Raw genomic sequence first — 19453 nt, 5'->3', positions numbered from 1 at the left:
CTATTAGCTGTAATGGGCAGTTCAGCGCCAGCGTTTTTATCTCATTTGTAGCGTACCGTTTCCCTAGGTGGGTGCTAAAATCCATTGCCCCATGTTTTCTGCGTCCAGGTAACTTGTGTATTCAGGTGGGTTCACATTACTGCCTCCCTCTTTCGCTGTCTCTCATCGCTCTCATTTGCTCATGTCTTGCACCGGACTCTAAATTTCTGAGGCAACAATCAACTCTGGAAAATAAAAACTAGATTTGTGGATGGCTGAGAGATCCTTCTGACTGTCGGTGTCCAGGAGCTGCAGGGCAAAGCCAGCTGTTTCTCTGGGATGCTGTGCTGGATAAGGGGTTTGGTGTCTGTCTTTTCCCCACATACCAGCTGGAATGTCTGAACACAAATGATGACTTGAATCCTCCTCTTTCCTTGGTTAACGGGAAGCACCTGAAAGTCTCCTTTTCCTCTGCCTAGCTGCACAAGCTTTGAAAATGTTCTTTGCTGTGAAACCCTGATTGTGTGCACTGTCCCTTCCTGGTATTATTGGGTGAGGGTCTTCCCTTGCAGACATCCTTTGTAGATGCTCCTACATGATCCCAAGATCATTTTGAGAACTACAGCTCTTTGGAGAAGTAAAGTCCACAGGATCTTTGTGTCTTGGGAACTGCCCCAAGGTGCAAACCTGTTTGCTGGAGAAATGCCCTACTACTACCTACAGAAAACCTCTGTGTGGCATCCTGATTATTGACATAATGAGTATCCCCTGCCTCCCACGTCTAGAGCTAAAAACGCAGAATCCCATCACCCATGGATGCTTTCTCTTCTTGTGCAGAAGCCTTAAGGTATGTCTGTACAGGTCAGCAGATGATACTTCAGACAGCCCTGAGCTAGTGCCAGCCAGTGCCTGGCAGTCCACGCAGCACAGCTGGTGCAAACCCATCAGGTCAGACAAGCAGGGCCTCATGAGACTTTCCGTGTTGCTGCCACGGTGCTCTCAGGTCTCCAAATTTCTGCTACTTTTGCGTGTGAGCTTCTACCTGACACCCAGCAGCACCTGTCTGATGTCTGGCTGTCTTTACACCTTAATTTCTGAGGGGTTTTCCTAAGTTATCTCACTTCTTTTGCAAGGGCAGGACAGGGCCAAAAGCCTTATTTTGAAGTTTGGAGTTGCTGTTGAAGGAGGAGTTATTCCTGTGATAATCTGCAGCAGCAGCAATTGAGAAATTTAATGGGGGACAAACATACTGAGCAGAGTACCAGTACTGCCCTACCTGGCACACCTAGGGTAGGAAGAGCTGCTGAAATCCATGTGGTTTTCCTTGTTAAGAGCTTTTTTGCATTTTGAGGGCACTGTGAGGAAGCTACCACTGCCAAGGGCTGCCCTCCAAATCCTCCAAATGCCTCCAAATCCAGAGTGCTGTTGCTTCTGGCAGACAAACCACCTGTAAGTGCCTCTGTGTACTTCCATGGGATCTTCATCAGTCTCCAGAGTGAGAGATGGTTCAAACAAGTCTTCTGTATGCTGGTGATGAGGCAAAGAATGAAGGGTATAAATGTCAAGATTATGAGCACTACTCCAGCCAAATGAGGACTGCTTGGAAAGAGAAGAGCCTACGAAGAACACAAGGGTTCTCTCAAAGGCAGTGCGGCACAACTGTTCAAGAGAACCATTTTGAGATACAAGCACTCAGCTTTATGTTCAGCATTGTCATTGCCGGGAGACCACAATGGCCAATCCTGACTCTTAGGACTACATTAGTTTTCTTTTTTCTTCTTTTTTTTTTTTTTAATCTCTAAGTTTTTAGTATGTTTGAGCACAAAAAGTGTGGTTCATAAACTCCTTTGCTCAGCCTGAAACCCATGAAGGTGTTTGTGGTGAAACCAGAGCCCCTACCCCAGGGTGGACACTGCAGGTAATGTCTAAGTGATGGGAAGCTGAGCAGGATCAGGACAGTGGTTACAGACGCTGTTGGCCAAGAAGGGTGTTGGATGAAGGTGTGCACCTTGGGACATGATGAGGGGAGACGTCCGGAGAGTGACTGTCCACTGTCAGAGGTATGTGATGTGTGAGGAAGCTCAGATCTCTCCGGAACCTGAACTGGAGCTGGTTTGCAACAGACAACTGTCCACCTAGCAAGGGTTAGGGAATCAGCTTGTAACATCATTCACAGTAAAGCCAGAAATTCAGCATCCTCAAGCCTCATCTAAAATTGGAAAGTGCCTCCAAAGGAAGTGTTTGTTGCTTTGTTTGCAAAAAGTGCAAATGGCACATCAGAGAAGCAAAAATGCCTTGGTGGATTGTTTGGCTGAAGACTTAGTCAGGGTATATTGTAATGAGCCATATGCTAGCTTTGCATAGTATTATCGGGTAAGCCAGCTGCAACGTGCAGCTGATTAGTCTGGTTGGAAAAATCTTCATTTTCCATAACAGGAGGTCAGAAAAGCTGAGCATTCTGGCAGGTACCATCAACTCCTCTGATGGCTCCTGTCATCTTGCTGTGGATCAGATCAAGCTGGGAGAGCAAGAGAACCTCTGCTTTGTTTTCGTCCTAAAGGAGGGACTGTCCTTTAGCCCTAGGCTTGTTTAATAGTAACTGCTTTTATGAACCATAACTCTTTCATTTTCCTGACGGAAGAGGTTTCTACTACCTCTCCCTGTGGCTACCATTCTCGTTGCCTCAGTCAGAGCTCGGTCATTCAGCTTAGCTGATACTCTGGAAACTTCCTGAGGTAAGGGGATGGAGGTCAGGAGGCGATGGGAACCTGATGAAGTGCGAGATCACAAAAGTGGCTGTGCAGCATGGGAGCAAACGTCCTTTTTGCCCCAAATCCCATCTCCTGTTGGGGCCAAAAGCCAATGCCCAGGCAAGAATATAAGAAGAGAGAGGGTAAGTAATTCCTCCAGGTATCAGCTTTGAACAATTTGTGTCTCAGGGACGTTTTGGAGCCAGAGGCGTTTCCTCTTTGCATTTGATAAATGTCAGTGGACTTTCCTTTTGTGTACTTTTCCAGCCTTCCCTTGAATCCCCTTGATCTTCTGGCATCCGCAGCGGCCTGGGCTAAGGAGTTTCACAGCTTGCTCACAACATCCGCCACTGGACAAGCTGAAACTTCCTCCATCAGGAACAGGTCTTTAGATCTCGTCTGCATTAAGTGCTGAACCAAGGATTTGTGTGGCCACCCTTTGAATGGGTGAGAAATCCCCACCTAGAAGGTGAGAACTTCAATAGTTCTTTTAAGACCTTTTTTTTCAAACTGTTATTTGATGTGTTTCCAAGGCAAAATTAACAGCCGTGTCAAAATCTGCTACAAATGAATACAACAAGCCTGGAAACACAATGCCAATGAACCAGAATGAGTTTTTAGCTCAAAGATATCTGATTAAACTTTTTTTTTGAGAGAAACTTAGCTTAGGGTTATCCCTTTGCATTTACATATATATAGTGCTTAGAATGCTCTGGGTCATCATTACCTACAGACAGAAAGGGGCTGAACATATATGGAACTATTATTTCAGGAAGGCTGAGAAAGAAGCCATGCAGCTGCCTCGGGTTTGGGGTGCCCATGTGAATTTGACATGTAAGCCTCTAAAAAGCAACAAAACCACAAAGCAGTAGTAACAGAGTGGGGGTTGGGAGCGATGTGGGAAAACCTAGGGGATACCATATTTTTGTCTGAGTAAGAAGCTTGAATCCGTCTCATCAAAAAGAAAAATTCCCCACAGACAGGATTGTTAAGGCTATTCTTATTTGACATGGTTATTAATGAGGAGGAGGAGGGAGCAAATTGCACGTTAATGAACTTCACAGGCAATAATATTCTGGGAAGGTCTGAGGGCTCCAGTGAGGAGAGATCAATCGGCCAAGTGGAGTGCGGCGCTGTCATTGTGTCGACAAAACGCCAAAACCTCTGAACGTTGCATCCAATACTTTCCAAAACCACTGGCCTCACAGGGCAGACACCTTTCATTGTCAGTGAAAATCAGGAAGATGAAAAAGCCTGCTTTCCTCTAAATTCACCGTATGGTCATTGCAGAAGGTGACATGAGGTAACATGCACGGTTGGGATTTAGGGTGACCGTTAATGGGCATTTTTACTTCACGCAGCCAGTTCTTCCTCTCTGCCCTCTACACTCCACCCGGGTTCCTTGTTTCACACCTCTGGTCAGCGTCCCACGGGTATGCTCTTTGCACCCATTCTTGCCAAGTCCCATCCTTCAGGCTGACCCTGAAACATGACCTTTCTGCCAACACTCAGGTTTTACTGCAAAAAAGGAAGAGCCAAATACCTACTAATATCAGGCTGTTTTGGTGGTGTGACCAAAATCTGTCAGGTTTAGAATTAAGTGGAAATAATGAGAGACGCAGTCATAGCCAGGATGTGCTAGCTAGAGAATCACAAGGTGGCTGAGGTTGGAAGTGACCTCTGGAGATGACCTAGTTCAACCCACCTGCTCAAGCAGGGTCAGGTACAGCAGGTTGCCCACAACCATGTCCACTTGGGTGTTGAACATCTCTGCAGATAGACTCCATAACCTGTCTGGGCAACCTGCTCTAGTGTTGGATCACCCTCACAGTAAAAAAACAAAACCAAACAAACAATTTAAAAACTATTCTATTCAGATTGAGTTTAATGCTTTTTTAAAAAAAAAATTTGTGCCCATTGCCTCCTGCCCTGTCAGTAGGCACCACTAAGAAGAGTCTGCCCCCTCCTCTTTGTTCCCTCCCATCAGGAGGGAACATCAGGAAACTCCTCCCTGAGCTTTTTCTGCTCCACGATGAACAGTCCCAGCTCCTCTCAACCTCTCCTCTCACAACAGATGCTCCAGTCCCTTAATTATCATCATGGTCCTCTGCTGGACTCTGTTTGGGAACCCCCACATGAGAAGACAGGTCCCCGATAGCTGTTCTCCCCAGGCATAGTGCGTTGCTGCCTGGTATGAACATGCTGAGATCCAACCCGGTAACTTTGGTACGGTCAGGACCGGAGGCTGCAGGAGGCGGAGGTGCCATCCCAGCAGAGCCATGACAGGAGCAGAGCGAGAGCATCATCTGGAAGGCAGCACCACACGGAGGTGAAGACAGCAGAGAGCTGCCAGCTCTGACTGCTGCCCAAGCAGTGGGCAGAGCCTGCAGATTAGGTGGCTGTAAGGAAGCGGGTAACACAGGAAGGAAAACTCTGAGGCAGGGGTGCTTGAGGTCCCAAGCGAGTGAGAGGAAAAGAGCCTGGAGGCTGAAGGGGGCGCAGCGATTTGGGAGGCAGTATCCTCTTAAGGGGGAGCAAGTTCCATCCCCTTCCCCTAACTCTGCTCACCTCGACCCCAGAGTCGAGGAGGGGCTGAGAGCAGATGGCATAGGCAACAGCCCTCCCTGGTGTTGGGCAAGTTGGAACGAAGCTGCAGTTGCCCTGGAGTGCGGCTGAACTGACTGGGAGGGCAGGAAGGGCACAGGGGAGAGGAACGTAGAGTGTCCTGAGCACCAGGACACCTCCTCTGCATCTTAGCCGAGTAATAAAATGAGACAAGTGCGGTTGGATGAACACCAGAAAGGTCCTGACATTTCAGAAATCCTTTGCTGTTTTGCCTTTAATCAATCTGCACTAAGCCTCAAATATGAAAAGAAGTGCTTAGGGCAAAGGTGACTTTCGTATTAAGAGTAAATTGCTTTGATGCTTGTCAATTTGCCGAGATTTTTACAGCAAGGAAATGGTATTATTTCCCAGGCTCCTGGCATGGTCCTAAAGGTCACATGTCTTCCTTTTTCTCCAGCTGTTGTTCACACAATAAAAGCCACAAGCATAAAGATGTTGCTGCTGCTTTTTGGTACCACCAGGTAAAAAAGTCTAAATGATCTAAGTTATTTCATGTTCTTGGAGCTTTATTGTAAAGGCGGAATGAAAATGGACCGTGAAAAGTTCATGACCACTTTGCATGAATATTATTATTTCACAGACATATTTATCTCCCTTCCCTTCCTGCTCAGTAGAGCTCACATTCCTTCACAAACCAGCCTGATTATTTCTAAGTGAGAACTTCTACCACGCATTCACAATGAAGGCTCTCTAAATAAATGGCAAATACTTTTCATAAAACACATGACAAGCATTAGAGTTTTATGAAGACAGCTGTAAAAGAGAGAGGCATGTCCTCACTAGGGATTAAACCACGAACAGCAAGATTTATGTAGGTCCAGAACTGAACTCTAGTGGCGCCTACCTAACAGTATCATGCCAACCTTTTTTCTTCAACTACCAGCAGGTATGCTATGAAGTATGATTACAGAATATTCCACAGTTGAGGCAAGTCAGCATTTAGGGGTCCTGCATGAATTTACAGAACTTAAGCAGCATGTACTATGTGGGTACAGCTTCCCAGAAACAGGGCTAACACTGTTCAACGAACGTACAAACCCACTGAGCACAGACTCTGACTTATGATGAAACTGGATCAGAGCTAAGCTGCTGCACGGAGAATGCCATAAAACCCAGAACCACCTTGCTAGCACGGACCCAGAGCTGCCTTCTTGCCAAGCCTGCAGGGCCAGCGCGCTGCCTTGCCCTAAACAAGGTCCAGGGTTAATACCTTTTTACCCCTCCCCTGCTAAACAACGGCAAGGACTTCTGTAAGGCCTTTGACACGGTCCCCCACAGCATCCTTCTTTCTAAACTGGGGAGATACGGATTTGATCCTTGTGGGTCCCTTCCAACTCAGGATGTTTCATGATTCTATTCTATGATTCTATTAAGGGCTCAAGAGCAGCCCTGTGGAGAAGGACTTGGGGGTACCAGTGGATGAAAAGCTGGACATGAGCAAATGATGTGTGCTTGCAGCCCAGGCGGCCAACCGTATCCTGGGCTGCATCAAAAGAAGCGTAGCCAGCAGGTCGAGGGAGGTGATTCTGCCCTGCTACTCCGCTCTGGTGAGACCCCACCTGCATCCAGCTCTGGAGCCCTCAGCACAGGAAGGACATGGAACTGTTGGAGCAGATCCAGAGGAGGGACACAAAAATGATCCAAGGGCCGGAGCACCTCTCCTATGAGGACAGGCTGAGAGTTGGGGTTGTTCCGCCTGGAGAAGAGAAGGCTGCGAGGAGACTTTATTGCTGCATTCCAGTACTTAAAGGGGGACTATAGGAAAGATGGGGGCAACCTCTTTAGCAATGCCAGTTGTGACAGGACAAGGCGTAATGGTTTTAAACTAAAGGAGGGTAGATTTAGACTGGATATAAGGAAAAAATTTTTTACAATGAGGCTGGTGAAACACTGGAACAGGTTGCCCAGAGAGGTGGTAGATGCCCCATCACTGGAAACATTCAAGGTCAGGTTGGACGGGGCTCTGAGCAACCTGATCTAGTTGATGGGCTCTGCCTAGAGCCCATCTCCCCAGTCCTGTGCCCGCTTGCTGGAAGCAACCTGGCCGCTTAAGGCACCTGTGCTGCCTCCCAGACACCCCTCACACACCCCCTCGACCCTCTCGCACACCTCTCTCACAATCCCCCTCCCCGCCGGCAGCCAATGGCAGACCGAGGAGCGCGCGAGCCTCCCTTCCCCCTCGCCCCAGTTTAAACCAGGATCGTGCGCATGCGCTAACGCTCGTAACGACAGTAACGGCGGCAGTTACGTTTCCGCTTCCCTGGCGGGTGCCGGGAAAACAGGAGGGAGGCTGCGCGTGCGTCCGTGGACGGGTCGCTTTCCAGCTGCTCGTCCTGGCGCCTGCGCGGCGCCTCCCGCCCTTTCCTCCTCCTCCTCCTCCTCTCAGCCTCCGCCGCCGCGAGGGCCCGGCCGCTGCTCGGCGCCCCGCCCCGCCCCGCCCCGGGTCGGGGATGCGCTGCTCGGCGGCCGCCCGTAGGAGCTGCGCGGCGGGCGGCGAGCGGGATGGAGGTGGAGGAGGCGTTCCCGCTGGTGGGGCAGATGGGACCCTACCAGGTGTACCTGTGCGTCCTGCTGGCCGTGCTCCTCCAGGTGAGAGGTCGCCTCCCCTTGCCAGGGTGGGGGCGGGTGGTGGGTGCGGCGCCCTGACTGGTGTGGGAGCACCCGTGGGAAAGGCAGTGCCGGGATGGGGGTGTCCCCGCCCGGACGATGCGGGTGCTGTGGGCAGTTGCCTTCTGGGGTGGTTGGGATGTGCCTGCCTGGTGCGAAGGGTGGTGTTGGAGGTCTTCTGCTGAGGGCCACCGCTGGTGGTAACCGGTCATCTGCTCTGGATTTAGCCTGCAGCAGTTTGCTGTGCTGCCGGGGCAAAGGTGACCTCTGTCCAAAGGCAGAGCGAACTTCTGCAGAGTGAATTTGGGGCAAATGGTTGATGCTATCTGTGCCGCGTTGCCTGAGGAGGTATATGCCTTGTGTCACTCAGTGAGCAAATTGGGAGTATTCAGTTTTTTTCAGGTGAAGGGGTGGCAGAAGTGAAATTAAACTGAGATTTCCATGAGCCAGGCTGGAAGGTGGTGAGTTCTGTCAGAGGCTTTGCTGGGGATCCTACCCAACCTAGAGTTGATGGCCTACGCTAGTGATTTCTAGGTTGCATGTGGCTTGTTTGAGGTGGAAATGTTTGAAAAGCTACAGGTGATTGCTGACACCTCTGTGTGCAAAAAGCTCTCATCTAGTCAGCTGATAGCCTAAGACTGCTTATGGTACTTTGATTTGTCTTGACCTAACTCTTAGAATGTAGAGGGAGTATCTCTGTATTAGGTATTTAGCCTAGGTATTAGGCTCTGCATTTTTGGGTACTCAAGTTTGTATTTGGTGAGATAGGAGACTGGAACTCTCTTAAGTTTCATGATAAAAACTGAGTCCAAAGTAACAGTGGAGTGCTAAACACCATTCAGAGACTGCATGACCAAGTGATGTGCTCTGCAACCGGGTTTATCATCTTTACTTCTTGCTTTGCTTCATCTTTGTACCTGTTCACATGGGGGTGAGGAGGGGAGGGGAGGATAATATGTGCACCTTCACAGTCAGGCCTAGGCATAAAGTATAGTTTGAATCAGACAGAAGTTTTGTTTACTCCATGTTAACTCTTCAAAAACTTAATTCTAGTGAATTCAACTAGGCTGACAAATGCTGGCTTACTGCCACTGTGGAAACTTACCAGCTGCAGGAGGGAAGAGGGGAACTTGTGTCATCCCTCCTGCCTCTGCTGACCAGTATTTTGTAGTAAAGAGCTTAGTTGTGAGCCATGAGGCTAAAGATGTCTTCTCCTGGAGGCTAAGGGGATGACAGAAGTATTAAGAACCATTGTAAGATGACCAAAGAAAATTCAGATGCCCAGTCCTGTCAGCTGGAAGCTCTCTACTTGAGTACAAAGCTATGACAATGAACAAAAAAAGCTTTGTAGGCTTCTGTTTCCTTGTACTGTTTCTCTCTTTTTTTTTTTTTAACCGATTTAGCGGAATAATCCTTTAAAATTAGATGTTGCTTAGAGCTTGTTCTGCTGGCTGACTGGCTAGAAAATTTGTATGCTCACTGAAGATTAGGGATTAAGGAAGCAATAGTTATTTTTCTTTCCAGTGTGGGTCATGTTCTGGAACAAACTGCAACCATGACAAGTGCTCTGTATTCCCAGAGTTTTAAGTAGTATGGGTCAGCTGTTCTGTAATGCTTTTGTTTGTTCATTTTCGTTTTTAATAGATTAACTTGCATTTCTCATGTGAGAACTAAACAGAAATATCTTTACAAATCCTGGAACTAATTCAGAATAACTAAAGAAAAAAGGTAGCAGGTTTGCAGGTCTGTTTTTTCTTCTCATGTTATCTTTAATCCTTCAACTTTACCAAAAGGGATCGTACACAGACTGATGTATCTTCTTTGCTTTGGATTGTGCAGGCACAGGAGTTTGTAAGGGATTTAGATCTGAAGCTTGTTGTCTTTCAGTCTGTGAATAGATTGGACTTATACAACTGATTCCTGCTTGGGAGGTTGATTGCTTTCTGTGTTCCTTTATTGGTGCCAAGTTATGTAATGTGTCACTGGAATGTGCAAGAGTAAGATTGAAGGCAGGTGCCACAATTGGCATTAGTCTTTTGTCTGGTTTATCATCAGCCTTTGGAGGATGGACCCAAAGGTAAGTAATGTATCCAGTGTGTGTGATGTAGATTTAGGTAATAATGGGCTCCTTTAGTGGATTAGATGCAGCATCTGGCTGCAGAATGACAACTCCTGTTAGTCTATATTACAGGCTCTGCCATGGGCTTGTTATTCCATTTTATGACTTTTTTTTTTTTCCTCCCTGTCTCTTCCCATGTGCTCTTTCAGTTAGCTTGTATTTTCACATTGGCCTGTGGGTATAAAAAATATTTCTACATTCTTAAAGATAAGAATACCAGAGGGCGAACTCTATTTTTCTCTTTGCTGTGTCAAGTGCCTTCATCTCTGATGCAAATATACCGAGCTTAAACTCTCTGCTTTCCCTGCCCCGTAATATTCCCAGCAGATGTTCTTGCTTTCCATGTAGGCTTTTGTGCTTTTTCATCTCTGCATGCTTCTGATCTCTTGAGTTTCATACTTTATAGGTGTTTTTCCCTCATCTTAGTGTTTTCCTTCTCATACAAATTTCTACGGTGAACTACTACTACCATGTAGTGTTACTGATGTGCCAATGTATCTGGTCTCTGAATTCTAATTACATAGTTTAGCTCACAGAACTTCTTTGAGGCAAGTTGAACCAAACACTTATGGCTGTATGAGTGAGACTTTCCATGTGGTAGTCAGTTTTCATGAGGCCATGAGTAACTTGGCACTCAACCTGTGGAATGCGCTTACTGACACTCTGCCAAAAAACCTTCAGGTTGCTTGTAGTGGGAAAAACATTTTTGTATGTCATTAGTGTAACACTAGATTAAGTGTAAGTGTCGTGGACTGCTTCTTTCATCATCTTCACTTCTTCACTGATTTGTATTATTCTTTTGCTACCTGCTGCTGTTATTCATTAACTTGTTGAGCTGTTAATGTATTAAGGTGTGCTTGGCTTATTCACTACCAACTTAACAGGACTTTGGAAGACTTTGAAGGATGTTCTGTAGCAGTGGTTGCTAATTTTATAATGGAGTGATGCCAGCTAATGTAGAGAAACATTTTTTTGCAAAATTTTTGGGATTGCCCAAAGACCAAACTTACCTGAAGAATGCAGGGATAGACGAATGATGTGAATTTGAGGCTGAATTAGTCTTGCATTTCCAGTGTGTTTTTAAGAGAGTGAGGGAGGAATAAAGGGAGCTGATAATTCTTAAAGTATTTAGGACTTTACTTTGAACTAAAAGTAATTGCTTGACACCAACTGATTACTAGAAAGGTGCTCACTACCTTTTGAAGAAATGATATTGGAGCATTAATAAAGAATTGTGTCTTTTGGTGTTTGTTTAGTGCGTGTAGCAATACCAGCCAAAACCTCACATTTTGATCCAATGCTTGAGAGCATACAAGCATATTAAAAAGAAAAAAAAAGTTTCTTGGTCCCTTGTGACTCAACATACGTGGTTGAAAGAGGTTTGCCCTTGCCAGTGAATCTGAGCTACAGGATTGCCCAAGTCCAAGCTGAACCTGCAGAAGTCTGAGAATGCAAGCATGTTGCTACTATATCTCTATTAAAAGGCTTTTTTAAACATGTTTGAGTTTAAAAGGGAGGTCTTTTTTGCACAGCTGAAAAAGGCTTTGCCTAAATTTGGGTAATGTGCATTGCACAGCAGCATGGATAATTAACAAGGGTGGTGTTTCCCTCCATCTTAGGGACTTACTACTAATTGAAGGGAAGATGGAAAAACAATTATATAGTAACATTAAGTTCCTTGAATAGTAGTTTATTTTAAGGAGAGGCATAATGAGTGGTGCTGCTATCTCTTGGCCGTTGACAGCAAGATCATGTATGACTTGTACCATTAGACTATCCCAATGAAGAAAGCTGCTCTTCAATCGGCCCACCTGTGCAAATGTTTTGAGGGGAAGCAGATTCTGGGACATGTGGCTTAAGTAAGGCAGGCTCATTCCAAATCTTTAGAAAATTCAAAAGTAGCGTCTTCCTTCAGATAGGATACAGATGTGATCCCATACATAACCTTGTTTAACTCTGTTTCTTGACATCTCTCTACCCCGTGTACACATCCTACCTCTTCAATGGCATGAGACATCACACTGTAGTTGTAATGACAGAAATGAAATACTTTGTCAGTGAATCTTCTTTATAATACCTGTTTGCTTGAGTCTATTAAGCTGTTCTTTGAACTGGCCAGAACTGATCATAAATTGGGCAGCTTACCTCCAGTCCTTGGTGAGGTGTGCTATTAGGACTTTATCTGAATAGAAAGTGCAAAACAGATCTGCAATATAACAAACAATTTAAAATGAAGGAAGGAGATGGGTATTACACACATTGCACTACAATCGCTAGTATGGGGTGCTGAAGGTGTTCCAGGGCCTTCGTGACAGGTATGCTGTTTACCCAGTTACTTGCACTTACTTAGACGTAGTTCAACTCTAAGTATCTGTAAGGCATGTAAGCAAGGTGGCAGGTATGAAAAGGATTTACAGAATTGTCGTGTAACCTTTCTTCACTTTGATTACCTCACTGTTTGGCTTTTTTCTATGTCTGTGGGAGAAGTAAGAGTTTTAAGTCCCTCTGATTCTTAAAAAAGCAGTTGCAGAATGTGTGTCAGACATGTGCAGCCACTTACATGGAGCAGTGGTTTCAAATGTGGCATGAATACAAACATAAAAAGTAGAGGCCCAAATTCTTATTTCGTGAAGTAAGCTTACTCCCACATATTTGCCTGCATTGTATCTTACTCAGAACATGCTTATGCTGAAGGATAGTATTGCTTTCCTTGTAGAAGTGATGAAGGCTTTTAGAGTAGTTGCATCACTAAATAAAAGTCATTGTTCTGTTATAGCTTATTCCTGCCTGGGAATAAAAATAAACTAGGTGGGTGTAAGTATGTAAATTAATCACAGAGAAAGATATGCTGCTACTCACTTAGCTAAGTATTTCTGCCTGAAAGTTGGTGGAACTTCTAAGTGAAGACCAATCCTACCATTTGCTCCAGTTGGGTGGGGGGAATCTTTTAAGGAAAAAAAAGTAGTTCTTTGGTCACATGTTACATTTCATTTCAGTGATTTAAATGCTAACCAAGACTCCTTGATCCTTTAGCAGCCTTCTGTAAATAAAACATAGCTGCTAGAAGAATCAGAAATATAGTCAAGGCCCAGTGTTGTCTGTCTTTCTGTAATTACTTCTTTCAGATCCTTAACTGTTCCTTAAAAGAAACAATCACTTATCTTTTCTGATATTATAAGTATAATCTTAAAAACGTGAATGCAGATAATGCAGACATTGGGCTATGTTCTGCAGAAAACCTGAAAAAATAGCACCGAGTTGTGACGTGCTTCATTAGTGGTGGGGTCCTTAACTCTCAGATATAACACAGAAGTCTAAATTCGAATAACTGCTTCCTTGTCGATTACTTTTAAATAGCCAACTTGCTATTGTGTTTTCCAAACATAATCCTAAGTGGAGGGGAGTCATGAGTACCTTATCAGCTGCCTACATCTCTGTTTTCCCTCAAAATTATGTTGTGTCTTAATCCAAACCAGCGCATCATTCATACAGCTAAGATTTAAATTTATGCTTGTGTGCAGGGGAAAAGTATGGTCAGAGCAAGCTTGAGGTATAGAAGAAACATGAGCTGTAGCTTTGAGACCTTCCATTCTTTAGCTGCATCTGCACTGCAAAGCATGTGTCATTGAGCTCATATTTAGGTGGCTCTAAGTGTCATTCACGATTACCAGGTCTTCTTGCTCTTCTAATGATCACAACACTTACTCTGACACTGAAACCATGTATTCTGTGTTCATGTATCCATATAAAAACATCTAGTCAGCTTTTGCAATTTAACTTACAAGGCTGACTTCAACTTCTGTGCAGTTCAGTCCTAGGAGATGCCTGTTCAACGTGCTGTTGTAAAGACCTTAACAGAACTATTGCTGATGGGCATAGCAAGAAGCATGAGTTTTAGGAAAAGCACAGAGAAGTAGACATTCTGAAGGCCTAGCAACAGAGGGAAGGAAGCAGGTTGTCCTGCCTATTTAAAAAAAAAAACCAAACCAAACAAAAAAAATGCAAAAACCCAACAAAAACCTAAACAACTTTTTTAAAAAAAGTGAAGGCTACATGCTGTGTAAAGAGTGAAGTTGTCAGAAGGAACTTGCTCTGGGGCTCTTTACTGCAGCTGTGGCTGAATGCCTTGCTTATTGCAATGTCTTTTTAACAACTGGGAATGGAACGTGCCTGGGAGGCACTGTGTCAGTGGTGACTGGCATCTTTATATGGACTGTGGGTAAAAGTTATGGGGAGATGTTTTCAGATTAATTATAAAGTTATTGTTACGTAGAATATTTTGTGCAATGGTGGGAGCTAAAGCAATGCCATCTTCTGCTGTAAATCAAGATGGCATTCAGCCTGGCAGATTCTGTTGGAACAATCCATCTAGCCAGTCTGTCCTCTGAGTACCCTCAGAAGGTGAGCCTGGGAGTTGACAGGCATCATTCTACTGGATAGCAAAGACTGGATTAAAAATACTTGTATTATGACACATTATTTCCCTTTCCTTCTTCCCTGACTGTGTGTACACAGTTTCTAACTTCCCATGTTTTGTAGGCAATAAATTACCTGTATTTTTCCATTAGCAAGCCACATCAACTGGGTTCTCCTCACTGACATGTCCCCCATTTTAGAGACTTTTAATTTCCTTCTCTCTCAGGTGGTAGAACTGGTAGGTGTGTAATTGAACTCAGAATAATTGTTTCCAGCTTGCATGTGATTCTTGCTCTTTATTTCTGACCCAAATTTTTGTGCTCTCACATGACTTTTTTTTTAGCTGGAGTAGTTAATATAGCTATTTCTATTTGTAGGTAGTGTAGTGTTCCATCTGTGTTATATGCATTAAGTAAAACCTCTGCTTGCTTTTTGTAAGTACCAGCCCGGTGGGACTGGAGACCCTCTGGAGCAATCCCATCTGTTTTTGAGGTCTTGTCTGTTTACAATATGATCTCTGACTAAGTTTGGGACTTAACCTGGTGAAACATTGTATTTGTGTTCACCTGGTCATTTTCCTAATCCTGGTGGGCTTGGGAGGAAAGGGTGTTAAGAATTTGCCTTGGAAGGTACAGTGAAGCTTTTGAGATCCTCAGGTAAGGAAAGCTGAAGAGAGTTGTATGTATAGCTTATTCCAGCTTACTGTTTGTGTTAAGCTGTCCAGTTACTGGTGTCTTAAAATATATATAAAGACAGACCAGAACTCTTCAATACCTTCCAATTTGCAGACCCCCTACAGACTTCCCACTGAATATCTTGAATCCCTGTACAGTAAATTTAAGACTGCTGACAGCCTTGTGTTTCTTAACTATTTTCCCCCAGAACTTTAAGAAGTAATTCAGGGAATTCTGAGTCCTGTAGGCTGTAAGGTGAAAAAATCACTGATTTAGCAAGTTCCACCACAAAATTGGAGAAATCTGTTCTTTCAGTTCTGGAGCATCATTTTGCTCTGAAATAGCAGTAAACCCAAGGCTTTTTTAATTAAAACCAAAACACCCTTCCCCCCCCCGAAATAGATCCAATTGCTTATCCTCAAGCAAGTCCTTGAAATGAGTAAATGAAGGAAAGCAGCTTATTCAAACGTGAGCAATGTCTTAGTCTGGATACTTCAATAGCAGAAACATCTGAAGTAATCAGTGTATGCCTTTATTGCATATTTTTACTGAGTTAAATGCTTTAGTCATTTGGTAGTGAGGAAGTCCAGGCACAGCTGAGAATGTGCTCATCTCATAGCCTTAGCAGAACTCCTTCTGCAAGACCAAGAAACTCACCCAATATCCATTGGCAGTGTCCCAAACAAGTGTGCTAAGGTGTGAACTTTTATCTCTTACAATACTGGCTGTGACGCAGATACATTGATAACCAAAGCAGGCTGGAAGGTACAGAGAGAAAGAGGAACAAAGATGAAATGCAGACTCTGACATACACTCTGTCTTAAGTTCATCGACAAAACTGAGAAATCTGGAAAGGTATCAGTTTACCTAGAAATACTGGATCTCTAGGATGGCATGAGTGATAAAAGTGCAGAGCTGAAAGTACTTCACTAAATTTTGCTGGTAAAGATCACTTCTGCATGTTGGCAGAAAAAGGATAGATTCATTTTTTTGTGATAGACTACAAAATAGTTGTTAAAGCAACTCAAGCTGAGGAGGTGAGAGCCTAGGTATGCATCCTGCAGTCCTATCACCAATGCTATAACTGATTTTGGCATCATTAAGTAGGCAGGAGTACAGGTACAAGGTGTGTGCCGTGTTCCCATGGCCCTGTCAGGCAAAGGTATGTATGTACGCAGGAGTTGGCTGCTATTTGGACTGTCTTTGCAGAAAACTTGTGCAAGGAAGTTATTTGCTCTTGAGACTCAAATGTTTGCTTGTGTTGATGGGAAGTTAAGGAGGCTTTGCCTGTGCCTGTGCTGTTTGATCGCAGCTGTCACCTGACTAGTGGGCACACATGCTGGCTGGCAGTCTGAGCAGAAGGAGCACCAAGCCCCTGCCACTGCCATTGCCCACCAAAATGATACTGAGCATGAAACAGAGTTGAGAGGTGTGTGTTTTGGATGTATGGAACAGACAAGAAGGGGAAGGGGATATTTTCCACAAACCTGTAGGAGATAAGGCTCTGAGTTGTGGTGTAGTGTTAGATTTCAATGTAGATGATGAAGAATTTCTAGAACAAAGTTATGTATGGGTTTGGACAGACTTTGGACTTTTTTCTGTGGATTTTGCAGGCCTGCATTTTAAGGTTGAAAAACTGAAATTGCGCAGGTTTTCTCAGTTTCTCTACAGAAAGTTCCTTCGAGTGTGTGGTTGCACAGGTACTAATCAGCAGTGGTTACATTCTTCATGGGGAATATTTTCTGTTCGAGTGGGGTTGGGGTTGTTAAGTGTCTGAGAGATTATATCATGTTCTTCTGCACATGGTGATTCTTTGTAACTACAGTAGCCATTCCTTCTGTCTCTCTTACTGTACTATAAAGGGAGGAAATGCTTTGGTGGAAAAGCATGTTGTCGGCAGCAGATAATTTTGCAGTAGAAAAGTTTTAGGGCTTTTCTACATAGAAGAGTTATTGAGGGAAAAAATCATGTGAATTTAAAGGCAAGTCATCCTTCTGAAATAACTGAGAGCAGATGAGATCATCAGACTTCCAAAAATAATGTGGCCCTCCAGCTTTTCAGCTGCTTGTCATGTGTTCAGTAGAAATTACTCTAACCCTAAAATGTAGCCGTCTCTTCATCATAGGCTTCTGCCAGAGCAAGGTCAGTCATTGTTCTTCCTTAATTTCTGTCTTTCCTCAAGGTGCACTTTTGATGTTTCTGCATTTGAAAGGTCAGATGTTAGTGGCTTACTCATTATTTTGTTTAGATGTGAATGCTTCAGCTGGTACTTGTCCAGAATGACCAGTCTGGTTGTGAACAGTTGATGAGCTGATTAGAAAGATTGAAAGCACTTCTTAGTAGAATTTAGTCTTGCTTCCCTCTTTCATTTGTGCTTCATAGTGGGTAATTCATGAGGTCTAAAAGAATTCCTTAAGATATTTTTGTGTGTGTGTTTTCATTATACACAAATGAAACTATTGAAATTCTTCCTCCCCCTCCCTTGCTAGTCGTACTAGAGATTCTCCATTTTTCTTGGAAGTAATGTATTATGAAAATGAACATCAAGAAAGCTGGTCAAGACATTCCAGGCATTTCTATTAATAGTAATTTTAAAATGTTAATTTTAAGTTAATTTCAAAACCTGTTAATGAAATAGCTATAAATAGCTAACTAAAATTCCTTCTACTTAGCAGAGAAAGTGAAAGCTTACAGGTTAAGGTGTTGCCTTTTAGTAAATCTCCTTACACCATAGGCTTCTAATCTAGACAGACTATAAAATTTTAAGGTACACAGAATATAAACAAACAGGAGCAACTTCACACTAACAAAACTCTCAGCATTTCATCATCAGTCACTATGAGCTTCTGCCTCTTTCTCCTGTGCTTGGTATTCATCTTGATTAATACAGATCAGTTCAGGGAGTTTGGTAGGGAACTGTTAACATCCACATAAAGCCAATATAAATGTTTTATGAATAGGAGGTGTACATTAAATGACAAATTTGACTTGGGTTACAGAACAAATTAAAAATGAAGGGCTTTGTTTGCCACAGCGCATATGATGTAGCCATTTTATACCTTATAAAGTTGTTATATTTCTACTTCTTTTGATAGTGCTTTATATTGATCACCAGTCTATACAACTATGTTACTGCTAAGTGCAAGCATTTAGAATTTGTGTGGGGGAATATCCGGATTCATTAATGAATTCCTGCCTCTTGCTTGAATAATAAAAACTGTATTTTGAATTTCTTTAAGTCTAGAGATTACCTCATTATGTTTAAGACTGCTTCTAGAAAATGGTTCTGATCTTCAGAATAGTAAATGAATTTTGGAGAGGGGTTTTGTTGTGGTTTTTTTGTTTGTTTGTTTTCTTTTTGCAATGAAACCAAGAAGGTTTACCATACCTGTTACCCAAAGTACAAGGCAGATGATCACTGGGAAAAAGTCTTGTGTCAGCAGTGACTCCAGTGAACTTGAATATAGAACAATATTATTTGATAACATCAAAACATGTCTCCATCTTCATACATTTTTCTGATTCAACAGGTGAATTGAAAATATTTCTGTCTTTGCTATATCCTTGCTTGCTGCAGCCATTAGTATGCTTAAGGCTGATTTTTTTCTTTTTTTAAAAAAATATCTTTAGTGTTTCTTTGTGTGCCTGCAATCACTTATTTTTTCAATTTAGTTTTCTGTAGCTGGGGTGGGCTTCACCTAGAGCAAAAATGAAAAGTGTTATGCTTTCTTTCTCTAAACCAAATGCCTTGAGGATGTTATTTCCTGAACTACTTCAAAAATGTTTATTATTTCACAAGACAAAAGCAAAAATTTACCACTTAGTCCTGACGCGGAATTGTCTGAGTGAGTCAGTGTACAAGGATGTACCACAGATCATGACCTGTAATTCTCATTTCTCAGTAATTTCAAACTGTTCTTGAGTACCGTATCCACATATCCCTAGCAACGTGGCCACTCAGCTTTAACACCTCTTTCCCCATGTAATCTTAGTCATTGCCTTCTTCCCCAGATGAGGCCTGTTACTTTTCATTGTTGTCTATGTAGAAGTTGTTGTTTAGCTTAAGTAATGACATAGTTAACAGATTGTGGTTTTTTTCCAAATTCCTTTTGATATTCAACAATTTTTTATTTAAAAAATGGAGAAAGAATGATTTCTTAAAAATATTAATTTACTGCCTGCCACTATAGTATAGTTGGTCATGTAGAATACAAAAAGGAGCTGATAGAAAGAAAATGCTTTCAGGTAATAACTTGGGGTCTCTGTGTTAATTCAGTAGTAAT

At 43.4% G+C, this 19453-nt stretch overlaps 1 protein-coding gene across 1 annotated transcript in view; it reads left to right on the top strand.

The window, feature by feature from the left end:
* Positions 1-7595: 7595 nt before the first annotated feature.
* Positions 7596-19453, top strand: part of SLC22A15 (solute carrier family 22 member 15) — a 43818-nt gene continuing 31960 nt past the window's right edge. Inside the window, exon 1 of the mRNA XM_064465829.1 lies at positions 7596-7943. Within this exon, the coding sequence (XP_064321899.1) occupies positions 7857-7943 (87 nt within the window). The 5' untranslated portion in view covers positions 7596-7856. The remainder of the gene's footprint in view (positions 7944-19453) is intronic.

The sequence above is a fragment of the Phalacrocorax carbo genome, chromosome 1 (assembly GCF_963921805.1).
Source record: "Phalacrocorax carbo chromosome 1, bPhaCar2.1, whole genome shotgun sequence".
Taxonomy (NCBI): domain Eukaryota; kingdom Metazoa; phylum Chordata; class Aves; order Suliformes; family Phalacrocoracidae; genus Phalacrocorax; species Phalacrocorax carbo.
Note: the sequence above shows the minus strand (reverse complement) of the source record. Positions and strands in the feature narration are given on the sequence as shown.